A 22,250-nucleotide genomic window follows, 5' to 3' on the forward strand; every position below is an offset into this window, starting at 1 on the left:
ATCTCTTCCCTTCTACAAGGAATCCTTGTTTTTATGGAGGGCAGAGCTGAATCTTTCTCTAAATCCATCTGCCCAGTATGTAAAACTTACAGATGTTTCCTGTACGTTTGGCAAGCACCGCCAGTGGGAGCCTGACTTACTCCAAATACAGCTGGATTCTGACCCTATTAACAGCAACATTTACCTTTACAATTATTTGCTCAGATAACACCAAGTCTGTCCCAGAGGTGGAACAACAAATTCTTCTTAACTTTTTTTTTTTAAGCTCCGGGGATTGCCTCAAGCTTGTTTCTTTTCAAAACTGGGAATTCTGGTTCCAAAGCAAACTCTGCAAGCTTAGTAACCCCCTATTGGCTATTATATATATATATATATATATATATAATATTTTTTTAAACTAAGAAACTGAGTTTGAGGAAGGGGTAGAATATCTCTGGGTCCACTTAGACTACCTCATCCTCCAAAAGGATCCCCAAGGTAACATGCTAGGTCCAGTCTCTGCTAAAGGGGAAGCCCACAGCCTCCAAAAGCCAACAATCCATTTTTTGAGACATTAAATTATTAGCACACTTTTGCTGATATCTAGTCTACACTGATCTCCTTCCATTCCTGACCTCCTGACATTCTTTGTTCTGTCTCTGGAGGCCAAATAAAACAAGTCTACTCTTGCATCCACATGACAGTCCTTCAAATATTTGAACACGGCTATCATGTCCCCATCTTGTCTTCTCTTTCCCAAGCTAACCATAGTAACGGGACTCAAGACCCTTCACCACCATCCTAGGTTATTTTCCTCTGGACACTCTCTGGTTTACCAATGTCTGTGATGCCCTTAACAGATTGACTTCAAGACTCCTCATAAGGAGACCTGATAAATACAGCAAGGCTTGAGAAGGACACAGTGCAGGTTCTCATCAAAATGGCATCCTTTAAAGTTTTAACATTTCAGAAAAATGATGTAATAGACCAGGTCAAAGTCATTTCTGCCTCAGTTTTCTCCATTGTATATAGGGATAATAAAAGTACTCCCTCCCCAGGTTGTTGTGAGCATTAAATGAGAAAATATTTATAAAGCACCAAGCACGGTGGCTGGCATATAGTAGGTATGTAATAAAATATTTTATAATGTAATTATAATTTATATATTGATATACATATAAATAATATAAATATACTTCCTTGAAGCTTCCTTTTTTTGGCGGAAGGGTAAGGAACACTAGACCTATAATTTCATTAGGATGGTAAACTGGTCCTGCTAGTAATAATTAATAATTCCACTTCTGAATAGACAAAAGAGAAAAAGAAAACAATTTCTAATGAGTTCTCTGTGAGACTGGCAGTTCCTTAAGGACAGATAGAGGCTGTCTAATTCTTATTGATCCATGCATATAGTAGATAAAGACTCCAAACATTCATTAAGTACTTACTAAGAGCCAAGCCCTGTACAAAGAACTGGGCTCAAAAGAAATTGTTTTTTAAAGTATGTTAAGTAAGTAATTTAAGATCCTAAATATAGATAACTATAATCAAAGTGGGATAGGAGTGAATAATGAATTAAAATAATGAATGAATGCTTTAAACACTGGGAATACATATAAAAAGCCAGAGATTCCCTGCCCTCAGAGAGAAGAAAGAAAGGAAACCATTTTCAGGGAAATGATGGCAGATAACTTTAGTACCAATTAGTAAAAGAATGTTGGATGGCTCAGTAAATTGAGAGGCAGGCATAGGAGGTAGGAGGTCCTGGGTTCAAATGTGGCCTCAGAAACTTTCTATCAGTGTGGCATTGGGCAATTCACTTAACCCCAAATACCTAACCCTAGTATGTCTTTCATATTAGAACTGACACTAAGAGAAAGGGGGTTCTTTTTATTTGTTTTGTTTTTTTAATGCATACAAAGGTGTTTGGAGAGGAATGGTACTACCAGATGGGAAAGGAGGCAGGAAAGGACACACTGTCTAAAATGGTGTTGGAACTGAGCCTTGAAGGAAACTGGGTGGTGGAAAGGAGGGAAAGCATTTTACCCATGGAGGTCAGTCAGTATAAAGGAAGAGGGGTGGGGTGATGTTTGGTGATTTCAGCCCTATCTGCCTCTTCCTGGCCCCATTTGGGATTTTCTTGGCAAAGAAACTGGAGTGGTTTGTTATCTTCTCCAGCTCATGTTACAAAGACACTGAGGCAAATGGGGTTAACTAACTTGCCAAGGATCATACACTAGTCAGTGTCTGAGGCTACATTTGAACTCATGAAGATGAGTTTTAGGATTGCCAGTGGAGCACTCTTTCACCTACACATAGCACCTAGCATCCCACATATTGACTTGGGAAACCACAAATTAAAACAACTACAAATACAATACAATCAGATTTAAAAATGTGCAGTTGTATTGTTTTACTTACAAACTTGAAAACCACAAATTAAAACAGTAACTACAAATACAAACACAAGACCACAATTTGACATTACCAGGTAAATTGTTACTTTTAAAAACATTTCTCGATTACATTTTAATCTAGTCCCCATCAGGCAGAGTTAGCTGACAAAGTTTAAAGCTTGAGAGATAGCAAGGTAAGAAAGAAGGCACATGGGAAAATTTTATTTGATCCTAGAGATAATAGGGAGCCACTAGAACATGGGAGGAAGGTGCAATAGTTAAGACTTTGGCTTTTAGAAAATCACTTTGTGGAAGATAGGAGTAGGCCTTACTAACTAACTAATAAAGTATTCAGCAAATATATATCTTCTAAACTAAACTGGTAGGTATTTATCCTACTTTATCTTAGTTAACAGCTAAGTGCCTAATCTTTCGGCCTCAATTTAATGGTAAAAAGATTATTATTCTCTGTCTTTGAATTTACAGTTCAATGCTTAACTCAGCCATTTTACCTATATTCATTAATCGTTGACTCTTTTCAACTAATCATAAAGATATTGGTACTTTATATCTACTATTCAGTGCTTGAGCAGGTATAGTAGGGACTGCACTAAGCCTCATCATTTGAGCAGAACTAGGTCAACCAGGAACTCTAATTGGCAATGATCAAATCTATAATGTTATTGTAACTGCTCACACTTTTGTTATAATTTTCTTTATAGTTACGCCTATTATAATTGGGGGTTTGGGTAACTGACTAGTACCATTAATAATTGGAGCCCCAGATATAGCATTCCCACAAATAAATAATATAAGTTTTTTACTACTACCACTCTCATTTCTTCTTTTATTAGCATCATCTACTGTTGATGCTAATCTACACTAAGGGGCCAGAACAGGTTGAACAGTATATCCACCACTAGCTGGTAATCTAGCTCATGGAGGAGCTTCAGTAGATCTAGCAATTTTTTCACTTCACTTAGCTGGGATTTCATCTATTTTAGGGGCTATTAATTTTATTACTACTATCATTAATATAAAACCCCCAGCAATATCTCAATATCAAACTCTGCTATTTGTATGATCAGTTTACAGCTCTACTATTACTATCGCTTCCAGTTCTAGCTGCAGGAATTACTATACTACTCATTGATCAAAATCTAAATACTACTTTCTTCGACCCTGCAGGTGGGTGACCCTATTCTATATCAACATTTATTTTAATTTTTTGGCCACCCAGATGGTTTATATTCTTATTCTCCCAGGATTTGGGATTATTTCACATATCATCACATATTATTCAAGTAAAAAAAAACCTTTTGGCTACATAGGAATAGTCTGAGCTATAATATCGATTGAATTTTTAGGCTTCATTGTATGAGCTCACCATATATTTACAGTAGGCTTATATGTTGATAATCTACATACTTTACATCTAAAACGATAATTATTGCCATTACAACAGGAGTTAAAGTATTCAGTTACTTACTAACATAAGCACACATTCTGGCAGCTCCCTAGGGGACTGGAAAAACATGGAGGGCCACACACAGCATTATAAAAACTAACAGGTTTTACCTTACTGATTGTGTTTGTTTTGCTTTTTATTTTTACCCAAATGGTTAGGGGAAAACTGGCTTTCTTTTTATTTCACCATCCCCAAAACAGAAACTGAAAACTCTGATAAATGATAAACAGAACTTTTAAAAGCCAAGGGGCTCTGAACATCAAGGTCAACCTAGTTCTTGATGGCTAACAGATTTTTCAGGAAATCACTTCAGCAGCATCATTTTCTTTTCTTGTCTCCTCCCTCCAACCATATTCCACATCCCAATCAACATCCAAGTTATCTACCTCCAAGCACTGGAAAACAGTCATCAAATCTGCAGTAACAGGGCAGGTAAATAGTTTAGTGATAGTCAGGCTAGGAGACAGAAGGTCTCAGATAGTCCAAGTTGTGTGGCCTTGGGCAAGTCACTTAACCCCAACTGAGGTCCTTAAGGGCTTCTGACTAGTATCAATTCTTAAGACAAAAGGTAAGGATTTAAAAACAAAGAATGTAAATTCCAGGTGGGCAGGGACTGTTTTAGCCTTTCTCTGTAATTCCAAATGTGGAAAGTTATTAACTTGTATCCCTTTTTGGTCCCCAAAACAAACCTAATTTTAAAGCTCAGCCTGATGTTAGGGTTGAAGCTCTAACTGTATTTCCCTAAGGCTGGAGTTCTCCCTTCTTTTCTCTGGTTAAGGACTATTCTTTGCTTATCAAGAAATCTCTATGGTGGAGAAGTAATACAATTAGCTCAAGGAGGAAGAGTGTATATACTGGCATCCAGAAGACTAGCCACTAGTCCTAATTTGAGATCTGAATTCCCCAATGGAAGAGAACCTGGGGTCTTTTTTTCCCTGGAATCAGGGAGTTGGTAGCAGGCAGCTGAAAGAGCTTGCAACCCACAGCTTACTCAGGAGATCTCTCTCTGCTCTCTCTGTCTCCCTCTCCATACAATCTCCAGAGAATTGTAATCATAACACCAAGGCCTGGCAGGTGTTTACTAAATACTGATGAACTAAATGAGTCACCCCAACTGGGGTAGTTGATCATATTGTAAAAAACTCAGTTCCTCTAATGATCTTGGTTCTCCTCCAGGCTCTCCCAGGAGACTAGGTATCACATGGACCTGGAGTAGAGAATCTTTCAAATTTGGCTTTATAGACTTCCTAGCTTTGTGATCCTGGGAAAGTCACTTAAATCTGTTTACTTCAGTTTCCTCAACCATAAAAGAGGATAAGAAAGGCACCAACCTCCCCATCAGTTGGAATCAGTTGGGATAATGGATTAGTGCTAAGCTCAGTGCCCAGAAGCATATAGGTGATAAAAATGATTTCTCCCTTCCCTCCACTGTCCTCTTGGCCAATCAAAGCTCAGTCTAGTCAAAGGTAAAATGATAGAATTGGACTAGAATTGGTCTAGATCCAATTCTTTCAAACTCTAGATCTACTGATCCTCATATAAAGGGTTTAGCAGGCTTAATAAATTTATTTGTATGCTAAGATAGGAGATATTTAGATTTTCTAATCTAATCATCATACATTATTTATAAATACATTTAAAAGCATCTAAGTACTTTGTTACAAATACAAAAGCAAAGGGACTGCCCTCAAATTGACCTTATAATGGGAAGAAAAAAGACACAGAGGGAGGTGGTGGCCAAGAAGGGGCACCCAGCAATCCAGAAAATTACAGGGGTGGGGACATCGGTGAGTGGCCTGACACACCCCATCCAGGAACAATGACAGGGTTGATTTGATTGGTCATAATTCAAAAATCTAGAAATGGGGGTTTAAGGGTGGGGTGGAGGAAGATAGGGAAGGTCAGAAGCAAGGCTCAGAGGACAAGATGGCCCTTTGGCCATCTGGGATAGGAAGTAAAGACATGGCTGGGGTTTTCCAGAAAGTGATCCTGGAGAGCCAGTCACTAATGAGGACCTCCATGCTCCAAGGCAAGAATTTTTCCAGGGTGTTAAGAAGAGGGAGACCTCAAGTAATATTGCAAAGATTCAATGGGACCATAAACTCTTGATTTCACAGTTATCTCATCTCAAAAGCACTGTGCCTTTCTTTCTAAACTGGCCTTCATTAATTGCTATTTTCCAGGGAGAGAATTCCATCTTCTACCTTTCTGTCCTCCAAATTTGTAATTCTCTTCCTTCTCACCTCTACCTTTTCCCTTCAAGGTTCACCTTAAGGTCCACACCCTTCAATTGCTCTTTCTCCTGCCTGTCTTACTACACATTTACATGTGTCTACATATTAGAGCCATCTCCACTCCTAGTAGCATATAAGTCTCTTAAGGACATAAAAAGACAATCTCATTTTTAAGGATGATAACACTAATAATAACAAGCATTTTATAGTGCCTACTGTGCACCTAGGCCCTAACAAGCACTTCACAATTACTATCTCATTTGAACCCTCAAAAGACTCCTATTATCCTCATTTGACAGATAAAGATATTGAGGGAAACACTGGTTAAGTGACTTGTCCTAGGGTCACAAAACTATAGTATCTAAGCTCAAATTTGAACTCAGGGCTTTCTGACTCAAGTCAGATCCAGAGCCCCACCCACTAAGTCACCTAGCTGCCTCAGTAGTTCTAGGGTTTTTGTATTTCTAAGGTCTAGCATACAGTAGAAACAAGAAATGCTTGTTGAATGATTTTCCTCCTCAAAATAGATTTTATTAAATTGTTCTTTCATCTCCTAAATTTTCTCCACAATCCTTCCCTCTCCCTATTCAGTATCAGAAAGAATTGATTGCTTTACTTCAAAATTTAGGAAGTAGGATCTTGGGTTTTAGAGCAACCATTTACCATTGTCTCAAACCTATGCATTTTTTAAGTCAGGTTAAAGGGGGATAATAATAGCTAATACTTATGGAGTGCTTACTATATGCCAGACACTGTGCTAAGTACTTTACAATCACTATCTCATTTGATCCTCAGAACAACTTGCAAGGGAGGTGATGTTATTATCCCCAGTTTACAGATGAGGAAATTGAGGCAAACAGCAGGGTCCCACAGTTGGTAAGTGAATGAGATTACATTTGAACTCAGGATATGCTGACACTGCAGCATTCTATCCACTGCACCACCAATATGACTTTCAAGTCAGGTTATAGGGGTTTGGCTTTCTCAACAACGCACTACAAAAACACACATTCTGATTGAATTTCACTTATCTCCTCCAGCAGGAAATGTGAATGGCAGCAATACAGCAGTACATGGTACTGTAACTTAACCAGTTCCCAATATTTAATTTAGTCTTTGGTGCCAAGAAATAAGACCTAGTGCTTCTAGCCATAGTTTCAAATTTAGGCTAAGAATGTAAACAACCGAGGTCTGCCAAAGCTGTGGTTAAGATTCCAAAGCAAGAAACACAGAATTAAGGAGCCTTACAAATCTGTGATATTTCCTGAGCCAGGGCTGAAAATAACTCACAGGAAAAGGCTGTTGTTCAACCCTATGAATGAGTCTTTTCATCAATTCCCATTTGTCAATGAAAGCGCACTTAAGCTAATATGCAATCTCATCAGAGTTGGGTCTATGTCATAAGAGCTCAGAAAACCTTGATTATCAAACTGATTAATCCTATTAAATTAAAAAAATCAGCAACATGACCAGAGGCAAGATGTAATTATTTAATTTAAAATCCTTACCTTAGTATCAATTCTAAGGCAGAAGGCAATAAGGGCTAGGCAATGGGGGTTAAGTGACTTGCCCAGGGTTACACAGGTAGAAGATGTCTGAGGCCACAATTGAACCCAGGACCTCCCATCTCTAAGCCTCTTACTCTTATCAGCTATGCTGACTAGCTGCTGCCCAAGATAAGACTTAAAGATTTCTCATCTGGCCTGTATTAAAAAATGATACTGATTTAGAAGGATGCCAATCCTTCCCATGGACTTCCTTCAAAGGAAATAAGGGGGTAGTTTTTGAAAAAAGAATCCCAAGTAGTTGGTCATTGTGAAAAGACTGCTTAATAATCAAGAATTTGCTCTAAGAAATAAGCAAGATGATTTCAGAAAAAGCTGGAAAGATCTGCAAGAACTGATGCAGAAGGAAATAAACAGAACCTGGAGAACATTGTGCATAATAATAGCAATACTGGATGATTATCTGGGAAAATTTGGCTATTCTCAATAATGCAGTGTTCCCATGTCAGACCATGGTCAGACACTTCCCAGCTGTGTGACCCTGGGCAAGTCACTTGACCCCCATTGCCTAGCCCTTACCACTCTTCTGCCTTGGAGCCAATATACAGTACTGACTCCAAGAAGGAAGGTAAGGATTTAAAAAAAAAAGGTAGGGAATAAAAGCAACTTCATGAATAACAAGAAAATAAAAGAATATACCTTTAATGGTCTGACATGGGACCATCATGAAAGACTTATGATGAGGAATGTTATCCACATCCAGAGAAAGAGTTGTTGGAGTCATCTTTCACATCAGTATATCTTTGGTTCTATCCTGGGGTTTGGGTTATGGATGACTTTTTAAATGACCAATATAGAAGTGGGTTTTGTGACAATAAAATGAAAAAAATAATCAGAGTTCATAGCTCTCGAGAAGGAAGGGGGTTCAGAGGTCATCTGGACCAATCCCTGCATTCCGGAGGCAAGGAAACGAAGCCCAGACTTGCCCAAGGAAACATAGGTAGTTAGCATCAAAGGTAGTATCATCTGAACCCAAGTGTTCTGAGTCAGCCTTCTCCCCAAATTAATTAGAATAAAGTTTCTTGGTAAGGATCCAACTTTATCATCTAAGTGCTTGTACAAAATTTATATTCTAATTCTGGAAATGTTGGTAAAGGCAGGCAAAAACTGTTCATTAAATGTCTACTATGTGCCAGACACTGTGCTAAGGGCTGAGGATACAGTTACAAATAAGGAAGAAGGAAGCCAGTCCCTGCACCACAAGGAATTTCTATTCTAGTTTTTTAAAGCCTTACTTGTGTCTCAGAATCAATACTAAGTATCAGTTCCAAGGCAGAAGAGTTCTCGCCATCTAGCTGCCCAAAAGGATTTCTATTCTAACAGAAAGCAAAGTTTAAAAGCAACCTGCATTGGGGGATGATACCAGGGTGATATTGTAGCAATGATAGATCATATTCAAAGGTGATCGATGACATTCATAGCAATTTTCATGGCAAAATAGTGAATGTACCCTTTGTGTCCACTGATTGGGCTTTAAGACTCATAGCCTTTGAGGTGATTCTCCTGTACAGTCCTCATTTAGGGATTCCTCATGGCTGGGCAGATTTGATATAGATTTTTTATGTATCATAAACCCTGTTATGTATGCTGAATTCTTGCCTGTGTAGACATATGCACTGATAAACACTGCATCTTTGACTTTGGTCTAGGCATCTTTAATATGTGTAATCATAAAGAATATGTTCATTTATTAACTTGTGTCATCTCTCTCTATATATATCTACATATATAATATACCTTTATCACATGTATTAATAGATGGCACTATGTTCTATATTAAATACAGCTCCATATTGATGAACACACCAGTATGTACATAATGTATGCGTGCATTAATTCATATATCAATATGCATATATTTTCTATATGTATGAGTCGGGGCACATACTCTCAAGAGGTCTACATACATCTGTGTGTGTGTGTGTAATGCCTAGCCCCAAGTCAGAGGCGCCACTATTCAAATTCCAGTTACTGGTTTGCGATTATATTTGATGTGTAAAAAGGGAAGCAGGGCTTGGTGGGTGCCATTTCTCTTCCAACCACCTTGGGGTGATGAGGAAAGTTTCAGCCTCCTTCCCACAAGCATAAGAGAATCTCTTACTTAAAAATAAGAGAACAAGGAACCGCTCATAACCCAAACTGGCAATGATGTGATGTCAGCAGTACAGAAGGAATCTGAGACTGCTTTCCCCTTTAGTAAAAGCAGGAAAGGGTCAGTCCCCGACTTACAAATGGGTTGGATCTTCATGTTCATCTGGGTATCAGTCACTGGAAATTCAAAATCACTGTTTCCCACAGAAATAATGTTATGTGGAAAGAGTAACAGAACCAAATTGAAAGTCATTGAAGTAGATGACTAAAAGTGGAAAATACATCCAAAGTGGGAGAAATACATCCTCAATTCTTGGCAGCAGTTGGGTGAGTGAGGAATAGTGTAGACACTGCCTGACATGGTAAATGTGTTCTGCTAAACTAGTTTTATCCCCCTCTTTCATTTTTAAATCATTACTATTGTCAACGTGGAAATCTAGAAGTCCCCAGTTTACATCCACTTCAGATTTGGTGCAGAAGTTAGCCTGTCAGTCTTGCAAGCTGAAGGTCCCCAGTTCGATTCTCAGATTCTCCAAAGAAGGGTGTGATATACTGGGAAAGGCTTCTGGAGACCAAAAAGCTACTTGACTTCGGATGGGGTCTACCTCCCAACTAAATAAACTGGGGACTTCTAGATTTCCATGTTGACACTATAAAGGAGGGCTTTCTAGGTAAGAGAGGGAGAGATGTAGTCACAGATCAATGCAGTATAAAAGTTGGGGGGGGGGGGTTGTTTGTTTTTTAAGAAATCTTATAAGGTACAACTAGGTTGCTCAGTGGATTGAGAGCCAGACCGAGGGACAGGAGGTCTAGGGTTCAAATATGGCCTAAGATACTTCCTACTTGTATGACCCTGGGCAAGTCACTTAGCCCCTATTGCCCAGCCCTTATCACTTTTCTGCCTTGGAACTAATACACAGTATTGATTCTAATACAGAAGGTATGGATTTTTTTTTATTTTGTTGTTAATAATTGGAAGGACCCCAAATTAATGATATATCCAAAATACTATATTTATGCAAATTTAAAAACCATACTGCAGGAAGGTTCCAAATCACTAATAAGATAAATGCAAAAACAATTCATGAAAGCATCTATTTTACCCTATTGGTCATTCAGTCGTGCCATTTAAAAATATATATTTTTAATATATAATATATTTTATTATATATATATATATATATATATATATATATATATATGAGAGGCAGCTAGGTAGCTCAGTGGATAGAATGACAGGCGTAGAAATGTAGGATCCTAAGTTCAAATCTCACCTCAGACACTTCCCAGCTGTGTGACCCTGGGCAAGTTCCATAACCCCCATTGCCTAGGCTTTACCACTCTTCTGCCTTGGAACCAATATTTGTTATCAATTCTAAGACAGAAAGAAAGGGCTTTAAAAATCTATATCTCTATCTATGTGTCTGTGTTAGGTGGAAATTACTACTATTTAATTTTTACTACTATTTAATTTAACTAAAATTAAACAATATGACTGGGGAGAACCATCATTTAAAATGTAATGCTTTATTTAGAGAGAGTTTGAGAAAGAAAAGAAAGGCAGAGACAGAGACAAAGGAGAGACACACAGATAGGCAGACAAATAGAGAGCAAGAGGCCATGTCTGCCTGACATATTCAAGGGAATTAATCTCTTCAAGAAATTGGAGAATAGCTTCACAGTGGATATGTCCAAACAAATTGGTATTTTAAAGAAATGATCAGGAAGTTGGGGACATTTACAAAGAGGGGAGTAGTTCTGGACTGGATTATCTGGGAGGGACCAATATAGGATCAGTCTAGTAACTTTGGGCTGGACCTCCAGGAAGAAGCTACAATAGATACAATAGAAAGATACAATAGAAAAGACTTTTAAGACAAAGATTGGTACTTGAGATTAGATCTTGTCAATCAGAGGCACCTGCCCTAGGCAAATTCCCAGAGGCCCAACCCAAACACCTATGGGCAATAGTGGGGGGGGTGGGGGGGTGGGGAGGAACAGTTTTAACAACTTTTTGGAGATATTAATAACCCTATTAAGGGTTATTTGAGAATAACCCATTAATTTCTTACTCCACACATATCTATCTAGACTTTCATCTAGACGGACGGACAGACAGACAAACAGAGAGACACAGAGAGAGAGAGAGAGAGAGAGAGAGAGAGATAGGATGGATGGATAGATGGATAGATGGATGGATGGATGGATGGATGACAGGTAGCTCAGTGGATAGAATGCTAGGCCTAGGAACAGGAGGCACTAGTTTCAAATCTGTCCTTAGACACTCCCTAGATGTGTGATCTTAGACAGGGCTTAGGTTCTAAGACAGAAGATAAGGGTTTGTTTGTCTATTTAAAGAAAAAATACATATGAAAACTTTTGTTTTTCTAGCACATTCACTTCCAAATATATTTACCCTCCCCCCCCATGAGATGATTTTCCTTTGTGGCCCAGAAGAATAAGTTGAAAAAATATATTTAGCAAAACCAGTCTAATAGAGATTTGAGCAGAGAGAATTTGCTGCAACATTCCATATATCAATCAAGGAAAAGAAAGGAGGAGGTGAATTTTCTCTAACTATTCAGTTGTGCTTTATCAGGAGAATTTTTTTCAAAATCCTTCAAAAAGGCCACTTGCCTAAAGACTCTGGATTTAGTTTGCATATTTCAAGGTCTGAACCTGTCTGGTATGGAACTCCCTAATGCAAATTTTGTAATTCTCTGGGGTAAGTCCATGAACAACAAAAAAAAAAAAGAACCCAGTACCAGGTGGATCTGTATGACAATAATAACCTGTCCCCTCACTCCTTAGTTTCCTAAGACCTCAGGTGTGCCTGGGTTGCCCTTCCCCTCCCTCCCTTCCATAACACAAAAGCCTTTCAGTTGCCAGGCAAACTCCTTCAACTGTTGTTCAGTCTTTTCTGTCATATTCTTAGTGACTCCCCCCCACTTTGGGGTTTCCTTGGCAAACATGCTGGAGCGGTTTGTCATTTCTTTCCCTAGCTCATTTTACAGAAAAGGAAATTGAAGCAAACAGGGTTGAGTGAATTGTTCAAAGTCACACAACCATAAAATGTCTGGCATCAAATTTGAACTCAGATCTTCTGGATTCCAGGCCTGGTGCACCATCCAAGGCATCATCTAGCTAGATACAGAGGCTTCCTCTAAGTCTCAACTAAAATCTCCCTTTTTACAAGAAGCCTTCCCCAAACCCTCTTCATTCTAGTGTCTTTTCTCTTGATTGTTTCCAATTTATCCTGTTTATAGCTTGTTTTGTATATATTTACAAGTAGTCTCTCCCATTAGACAGTAAGCTCCCTTGAGGACAGGGACTATCTTTTCCCTCTCTTTGAACCTTTGACACTTAGCACAGTGTCTAGAACACAGTAGGTATTATTATTAAATGTTGACTTACTAAGTGCTGATATTAGATTTATATAAATATGCATACACATGGCCTGATATATAAGTGATAATTTATAATTCTAGCTTCAGTGTGGAAAAGTTGGTGCATTTGGAGTCAGGAAACATTTTTTAAATCCTGGCTCTAGGTGTAGCAGCAAGGTGGCACAGAGGATAACTTAACAAGGCTTAAATTTGGGAGGCTCTGGGTTCAAATCTCAGACATTATTTCCTAAGCTGTGTGACTCTAAGAAAGTCATTTAACTCTGTTTGCCTAGCCCTTGTGCCCTTCTGTCCTACAGTCAATAATAAGATAGAAAGTAAGGGTCTAAAATATAAATTAATACTGGCTCTGCAGCAGCTCATTTTGTGGGTAACTTCATGCAAGTCACTTCCCTTTTAGAGGCCTCAGTTTCTTTATCTGTAAAAGGAGATAACTGGAGGAGAGGAACTCTGAGGTCCCCTCCAGTTCTAAGGCTATGTATGAGACTTCCTTCCATCTTGGGGTTTTGTGTGACTCAGAGCACAATAGGTGATTCCCATTTCCAAGAGAAGAAACCACGGGAAGAAGAGAACGTGTGTCCCCAGGCTTTGGGGAAGAACCCATGGCAGTGACAGAGATATAAATCATCAAGCAAGAGGACAGGATGCACCCATTACTATTAGTGTATTCATTAAATAAATACTGCACTGCTGGGCCCTCCACAGAGAGCAGGGCCACTCCAGGACTTGTCATCAATCCAAACCACAGCCCTTTTTTAATTTTCCAAAGAAGTAATTGGATAATCAAGAGACCACCCTCCAAGCAGAATTAAAAGAAAGAGTTTCCACTTAGGCTCTCAAGAATTGTACCACAATGATAAGGAATGGAGAGCCTTGGTTTTTCAGTAAGAATATTTTCTCTTAACTTGTCAATGTCCCTGACTTGGTTTAGTTTTGTTTTGTTTTTTACAGAAACTCCACAGAGAAGGCAAGGAAGGAAGAGGTCCTGGGTATAAATCCTGTCCCTGATGCTTACTCTTTTTATGGCCTGGGGACAATTTTCCATGGCCCTCAGTTTCCCCTACAAAAGACTTAATAGTCTCTGCACATGAGATCATATCTGTAAAATACTTAGCAAAGTAGAAGGCACATAGTAGGCACTTAATAAATGCTTCTTGCAGGGCAACTAAGTGGCTCATCAGATAAGAGAACCTAGTCTGGAGACAAAAGGTCCTAGGTTCAAATCTGGCCTAGCTGTGGCACCTGAGCAAGTCACTTAGTCCCCATTGCCTAAGTCCTTACTACTGCTCTGCCTTAGAAGTGATACTTAGTACTGATTCTAAGACAGAAGGTAAGGCAGTTTGGATTATCTTTCTCTACCACTCTTTCTGTCTATCACTGTTTTTTAGCTGCCTCTTGTCCAGATGAGTGGTCATGGAATTTAGACCTCAAAAGCACAAACCCTCCCCCTTTCTGCTCCCATTTCTGCAGCTATTCAGGGACAAAAATATCCAAAAGTATTGCTAAGATAATGAAGTAGCAATAATCACAAGTATTTCTATATAGCACCTACTATGTGCCAGGTACTATACTAAAGTGCTTTCTCTCACTGGATCCTCCCAATAACCCTGGGAGGCAAGTGCTATTATTATCCCCATTTTAACTTTAAAATTAATGTTTTGTTGTTGTTCAGTCATTTCAATAAAATTTAACTCTTTGTGACCCCTGTTTGGGATTTTCTTGGCAGAGATATTGGAGTGGTTTGCCATTTCCTTCTCCAGCTCATTTTGTAGATAAGGAAACTGAGGAAAAAGTGACTTTCCTACGGTGGTCACATAGTTTGTAAGTGTCTGAGACTGGATTTGAACTCAGGCAGGTGAATCTTCCTGACTCCAGGCTTGGCACTCTATCCCCTGCACCACCTAGCTGCCCATATGTAATATTTATACTATAAAAAATAACAGCCATTGTTATTATTTATTTATTAGATAATAATTTAAAATATTTATTGCTTCCACTTTTATCACAGTGTCTGCTGTAAAGAAAGAGCTTAATAAACGCCTTTACCCCCATACATTCATTCTCTTCCATGCCACTTCAAATGTTCTTCAGTAACCTGGTATATAAAACTTGTGAAACTGTGCATCTTGCTTGTCATGAGACCACAAGGGGTTTGCTGGACAGAATGGAACAGCTTTTTTTTCCACATTGAAACAATGTGAGTGACTTGGATAAGATAAGGAGAACTAGTCTTAAAGCTAACCCAAAAGAAACAGTTGGGCATGGAGTGCCTAGGTAGCACAGTGGATAGAGTGCCAAGCCTGGATTTCAGAGGTCCTGGATTCAAATCTGGCCTCAAACACTTCTTTCCTATCTGTGTGACTCTGGGTAAGTCACTTAACCCCAAATGCCCAACCCTTGCCACTCTTCTGCCTTAGAATTGAAATTAAGAAGATAAGAGTTTAAAAAAAAAAAGAAAAGAAAGAAGAGAACTTGCCCCCCCCCCAAGGCCTTCTTGAGATAGAATACCAATGCAAGAAAAACTATTAAAGAGTTGTGTTTTTGATGAATGATGACATTAAAAAACCCCACCCAATCTGGAGACACATTCCTTTGGTGCTTTCCAAGCACAGGCTCTTTTTCATCATTTCAATTTCAAAATGGAATAATACCTGCAGAAAAGCTGCAGTGAGTCACCAAACAGCAAGGCCTTAGGATCCAACAACAAGAATATCTATGATCAGGTGTCTCAGTTACAACAAGTATCCCAGCCACCTCCTCTTCCAATGCCAGAATGCAGCAAACCTTTAAATGTTGATTGAGCTGAATTAATATTATCACAGTAGGGAGGCGGGGCAGGAGGAGAGCTTTAGTGGAAAGAGGAGAAGCTGGAGCTGCAGAGGGCCAAAGTACAACCATTTCATCCCACCAGGGCCAGAACTGGAGGGTTCTTAACCTAATACATATTTATGTATAGAACTGCTAAAATAGAGAAAGTAAGGTGTGAACCTTTCCAGGACTCTTGTTTTTAAAAACACAAAAGATTACAATTATACTGAACTAGAGGCACTAAAATAATTTTTAAAAACAAGCTCAGGTTTAAATGATCACTATTGCAAATATTAACAATATGGAAATAGATTTTGAACAATGAAACATGCAAAACCCAGTGGAATTGCTCATTGGCTAAAGGAGCAGGGAGGGAAGAGGGGAGGGAAAGAACATGATTCATGTAACTATTGAAAAATATTCTAAAATAAATAAATAAATAAATGAGTTTTAAAGATAAAAAATAAAACTATACTAAACAAACAAAAAAAAAAACAAGCTCAGGGCCCCCAGCCCACTTAGTGGTCCCTCAACCACTAATTCAAAGAGACTACTTTTATCTCTATTGGGAAAATTGACAAGGGACAATTCCAGATATTAAAGTTATCTCCCACTACTTAGGACCTGCTACCACATAACCAACCCTGTTTCCCATAGGAGGACCCCACTCTGGGGTTGGAAAGCTACCACTAGACACATAGCTGATGCTTCTTCAAGGAAAATAGGGGGCAATGACTGAGACACACTAAAAAAAATATAAAAGACTAAACTTTTCTAGATACCTCTTGGTTGACCTTGACCTACCTTCTGCCAAATTTCCCTGTTTTACCTTATTTTCAGATTGGCAGTCTGTTCGCCCTGCCTGTCCAGCCCCACCTCATTATTATCCTCTTTTCTCCTCTTACTTCTATACCCTCACTGAGACATTCCTGGTGTGAACTGCTCCTGTCCAAACTAGAGAATGCCTCTACCTCTCTCTTTTGACCTTCATACCCTGGAAGGAAAATCGGAGAGTTAATATCTCCATTTTAAAGATGAGAAAACTGAGATGCAAACAGGTCAAATTATTAACCCAAAGTCACTCACTCAGCTGGCAGAGATGGGGTCCATCCCCAGCTGAAGGGCTCCAAAATCCTGGGATCTCTCCACTTTACTCTTATTAAAGTCATCCATTAATGAGAATATAAGATATATTGGAAGGGGGAGATTAAAGCTAGCCAATCCCTCACCTGTCACTAGCTACTGAAATGGGAAGAAAAGAAAGTGATCACTTCTCAGTGTTTTAAGAAAATGAAATTGAAACTTTTTTTGAAGAAAAAAATCCTGGAGTAGAAGGGGCAGTAAAAATAAAGAAAAATTTAATTCAGTGCTTAGCAAAGGGACTGGCAATTTAGTAGGTGCTTAATAAATTGTTACTGATTGATTAAGCAATGAACATGTTGACTAAATTACATTCAAAGAACTAGATCAACAGTAGAATGTTGGGGCAGCTGAGAGCCAGGCCTAGAGACAGAGGTCCTGGGTTCAAATGTGGCTTCAGACACTTCCCAGCTGGGTGACCCTGGGCAAGTCACTTAACCCCATTGCCTAGCCCTGACCACTCTTCTGCCTTGGAACCAATACACAGCATTGAATATAAGATGGAATAATTGGAGAAATTTAACAATTTCTTATCATATTAAATAAGACAGTGTTTGAATAAATGCTCAGAGTGATTGATGAATAGGTAAATGAAATGTCACCAAGGACTATAACTTAAGTAATGGAGCAGTATTTCCTCTATGACTTAATCAAGTAGCATTTATTAAGTACCTCCCCAGTGCTAGACACCGTATTAAAACAAACTACAAAGAGAACACAGACAACAGCAAAATAGTCTTTGCCCTCAAAGAGTTTATATTCTAATGGGGAGACAACTATCAGCTTTACTTGATGCATATACAAGGATGATCCTAAATCTGTAAGATGACAGGGCTGACTTCTCAGGCGACGTTGATTTTTATTTTTTGATCCTTACTTTCTGGCTTAGTAACAAAGGGCAAAGGCCAGGCAAACAAGTTTAAGTGACTTGCCCAAGGTCAGACAGCTGGAAAGTATCTGAGGCTAGATTTGAACCCAAGTTCTCTCAACTTCAAACCTGGTCCTCTCGCCACTATATTGCTTAGCTACGCCTAAGAAGTCTTTTGAGTAAGTCTCCCTCTATGATCCCAGAGTCACAAACGGTGGGCTATATCCGCCAAATCACAAATCCTCAACTTACTGATACATGTTGTATGTGGAAGGCACCTTGAGCTTACATCATCCTCCATCTTATAATCACACTGCATGTTGAATAACAGCAATAACAACAAAGTCAATTATGCCGATAATGAGAGGCATCCATGGAGAACTGGACTTGTAGTCAGGAAGAGCTGAATTCACGTCCAGCCTTTGACCTGTCAGGGAGAAGCTGCTGGTATGCTTTGATTGGGGGAATTTCTTCATCTGTGAAATTATAGTTCCTGTTCCCTGTTCTTCTCTCCCCCAAATCCTAAATCTGCAAGAGATCCATCTTATTGGAGTCAAGAAGAACTGAGTTCAACTCTTGCCTCTGACACATGACTAACTGTGATTCTGGGTACATCACATCTCTGTCTCAATTTCCTCAACTGAAAATGGAGGTAACAGCTCTTACCTTACAGGGATGTTGGGGGAATTCAGTGAGATGCTATTTGTAAAAGCATTTAGCATAGTACTTAGCCCATAATATGTGCTATTATAAAAACTTATTCCTTTCCTCCCTCTTACTAAGATTCAATGGCAAAAATCATTTTATCTCACCAAACTCTAAACAAATGCTTTGTCCCTGGACCATTTACATCGAAGATCAATTGAACATAAAAGCAAAACAAAATGACCAGAACAACAATAATAGTAGTTAAACTGAAGGTCAAATTTCCCCCATCATTACCTGGAATGCAGAGGTCCTGGTGCTTGCTGGAGTTGGCTATTTAAGGCTACATATGGCTCTTCTATCTCATAAACATTTGCATCACTGTCTTCCAGGACGCGGGTATTTTGCCACTCAGAATCTGGAGTTCTACGTGTAGCCATTGTAAATGGCAAGTTTTCATACTCTGGGGTTTCCTCATAGCGACAGATGTTTTCATACTCTGGGGCACAGTTACTTGCTCCAGAATTAGAAGGGGTTGATGGTGTCCCCTCCCTGGAGAGCATCTGGTCATCCAAAGATTCTGCTTTAGGACCATTAGGGAGGTCCACTTGACTCCGATACATCCTCCTCTTCTTGTGGGATGCTGGGCTGTGAGTTTCCGCAGAATGTGCTTTAACTGGCTTGCCCTTCTTTTCATCTACAGAGGACATGCCCTGCTGACCATGATCAATTCCTCTGCCTTCCCTACTGGAAGGACGGCCCGGGCTTGCCTCTCCAACCTGGCTACTCTTTGACAAAAACCTCTGAAAGTCACTCTTTGTGAAACAGATGGACAATTTCATGTTAAGCAACTTCTTCAGAGAATTTTTCTTTTGAGGGTCTTTACAAGGCTTGTTGCATCTATCCATATCCATGGCTGACAATGACTTGGCTCTAGGCTTGGTGAGGGAAGGGAAGACCTCACTGTTGGTGGACTTTAAAGATTCTTGGTTCCCTGGAAAGGGCAGAATAGGATGAGGTAATTTCCATACTGGCTTTTCAGAAGTTTTGATAAGTTTGGGTACATCAAAGGAAGATGATATACCATGCTCTTTGGCGGCCAAATGTCTAAGACAAGTTTTGCCCAGTATCCCCTCTGAACTCTTCTCTTCATCAGAAGGGTAAGAACTGTTTTCTAAGAGTTCCACAGAGGCAGCTTTCTTAAGACGTCCAGCAGCTGGCAAGCTATGTCTCTGAGGTTTTTTAGGGGCGACTTTTATGGGACTTTCATCTCCAATAGCAGCTTCTTGGGCAGTTTTAGATGGAGAGCCACCAGGGTGACTGGGAGCAGGCAAATGCTGGCTGTATGTTGGTTTTAGATTTGTTGGCAGACTCATTGATTGTTTACTACATTTTGTAAAACTGGTCTTTCTATCCATGTTTGATGATATAGTAGCCTCATCTATCGTGTTACCTTCAGGATAGAAGTTAAAATCTGTAGGTGGGCGATTCTCATCAATTTTATCCTTATGAGATTCTTGAAGAAACACATTCTGATAAATGGCTACATCTTGGTCATCACAGGCTGTAAGATTTGGGCATTTTCTGTTCCCAGAGTCTGGTGTCAATTCATTTTTGTTTTCTTGTTCTTCGTTCTCAACAGGTTCATGGTTACACACAATGTCTGTCCCTAAAAGCACAGTTTGATCTGATTTTTTCACATGTTCAATAAGAGGAGAGGAGTCACTCTGTGAATGAGATAGTTCTTCCATACTTTCACTTGGAGTATCTACATACCCCTGTCGAATTAGACGAGTAGTCCGGGGCATTCTGGGCTTCGGGGTTGGAAAGATTTTGTTACAAGGCTCCAAAGACTTTCCTGAGGGAACGATGTTCTTGATTTCTGATTTCGGACTGCTTTCCTCTGGAACACTGTTTACTTGACTATTTTCCATAGCTTCTTGCTCAGGTAAGCAAGTAATACCGTTAATGCTGGTTTCTGGCTCATCCTGATTAGTTTCAAGCATTTGGGTCCCATCCCCAGGAAACTTCACACAGCAGTTTTGGGTCTGTGGAATCGCCTCTTCGAAACCAGAAAGAGACTGTGATAAAGACACAATTTCAATGTTGAACTGCCTGTTGGCATCACAACTCCCGTCCATTTCCAGGCAGTCAGTAGATCTGTGCTTCAAAGGGGAACTTGCAGGGGAGGACCCAGACGATGTAAAAAATACGTCTTTCAATTTCTCTTCCAGAAGGCTGGCTTTTAAAATTACTCGATTCCTATTTCCCACTTTTTCACTTTGAGCATCACACTTTTGCTTAGCTTTTGGAACTGATAGAGGGTCCCCAACGCCGATGTTTTCTAAGTTTTCAAGCGTTTCAAGATGCTCTAAAACGATGTGTTTAACATATGAATTGTCTCCTTTCCCATGGTTCAAGATACACTCAGTATTTGATGAACACACTGGCATGATATAAGAAGTTCTCTTGTCTTCACCATTCTGACATTTAAGCTTGTCAGAGTGTTCAGATGATTCCTGTTTATGCTCTTCCAAGGGAAAACGATTTTTCCTGGATGGGGACTGCCTGGTATCAGGAAGCGGTGAGCCCTTTGGGACTTTTGGCTTGGGAGCTATGGCAGGTTTTGAGGTCCTTGTTGAAAGGAGTACATTAGAAACCACGACATCTGGCTTGGGTGCAATAGGAGGTGGTGTGGGCTTACTTCCTACCAAAAACTTGGGCTTGGGGGCCAGGGGTGGCTTCTTCGTTTCTAGAAAGAAAGACAATAAGTTTTAATAAAAGCAACATCTCATAATTATGTAGTGCTTTTAAGGTCTGAAAAGCACTTTCCACACATTATTTCATGGGCCAATGCAGTGATTATTCCTGTTTTATATAGATAAGGAAACTGAGGCTGAGAGAGGAGTAGTCAGGAGGTTAGTCAATAAACATTTACTAAGTACATACTATGTGTCAGGTACCCAGTTAAGCACTGGGGATAAAAAGAAAGGCTTGTGGGGGGCAGCTGGGTAGCTCAGTGGATTGAGAGTCAGGCCTAGAGACGGGAGGTCCTAGGTTCAAATCTGGTTTCAGCCACTTCCTAGCTGTGTGACCCTGGGCAAGTCACTTGACCCCCATTGCCTACCCTTACCACTCTTCTGCCTTGGAGCCAATACACAGTATTGACTCCAAGATGGAAGGTAAGGGTTTAAAAAAAAAAGAAAGAAAGGCTTGCCTTCAAGGAGGTCACAATCTGATTGGGGAAGATATGCAAATAACTGTGCACAAACTAGCTATCTACAAGATAAAGAAGTCATTAAGAGAGTGGAAACACTAGAATTAAGGGAGAGGCAATGGCTTCCTGTAGAAGATGAAGATACTTTTGTTGAGACTTGAAATCAAGAGAAGACAATTCCATGCAAGAGGGACTGACAGCCAGTGGAAATGCCCAAAGAGCTTCCCAGTGGCACAAAGCCAGCTCTACTCTTCCTGACTCCAAGAGCAGCTAAATGGCATAGTAGATAGAGGGTAGGACCTGGAGTCAAGCAGACTTGAGTTCAAATTCAGCCTCAGACACTAGCTGTGTGACCCTGAGCAAGTCATTTAAACCTGTTTACCTCAGTTTCTTCATCTATAAAATGAGCTGGAGAAGGAAATGGCAAATCATTCC

At 39.6% G+C, this 22,250-nt stretch overlaps 1 protein-coding gene across 1 annotated transcript in view; it reads right to left on the reverse strand.

Annotated features, from left to right (window-relative positions):
- Nucleotides 1–22,250, reverse strand: part of FGD6 (FYVE, RhoGEF and PH domain containing 6) — a 175,365-nt gene that overhangs the window by 142,219 nt on the left and 10,896 nt on the right. Inside the window, exon 2 of the mRNA XM_007503223.2 lies at nt 18,896–21,350. Coding sequence (XP_007503285.2) covers nt 18,896–21,350 — 2,455 coding nt within the window. The remainder of the gene's footprint in view (nt 1–18,895; nt 21,351–22,250) is intronic.

Source organism: Monodelphis domestica, chromosome 5 (assembly GCF_027887165.1).
Source record: "Monodelphis domestica isolate mMonDom1 chromosome 5, mMonDom1.pri, whole genome shotgun sequence".
In the NCBI taxonomy this organism is placed as follows: Eukaryota; Metazoa; Chordata; class Mammalia; order Didelphimorphia; family Didelphidae; genus Monodelphis; species Monodelphis domestica.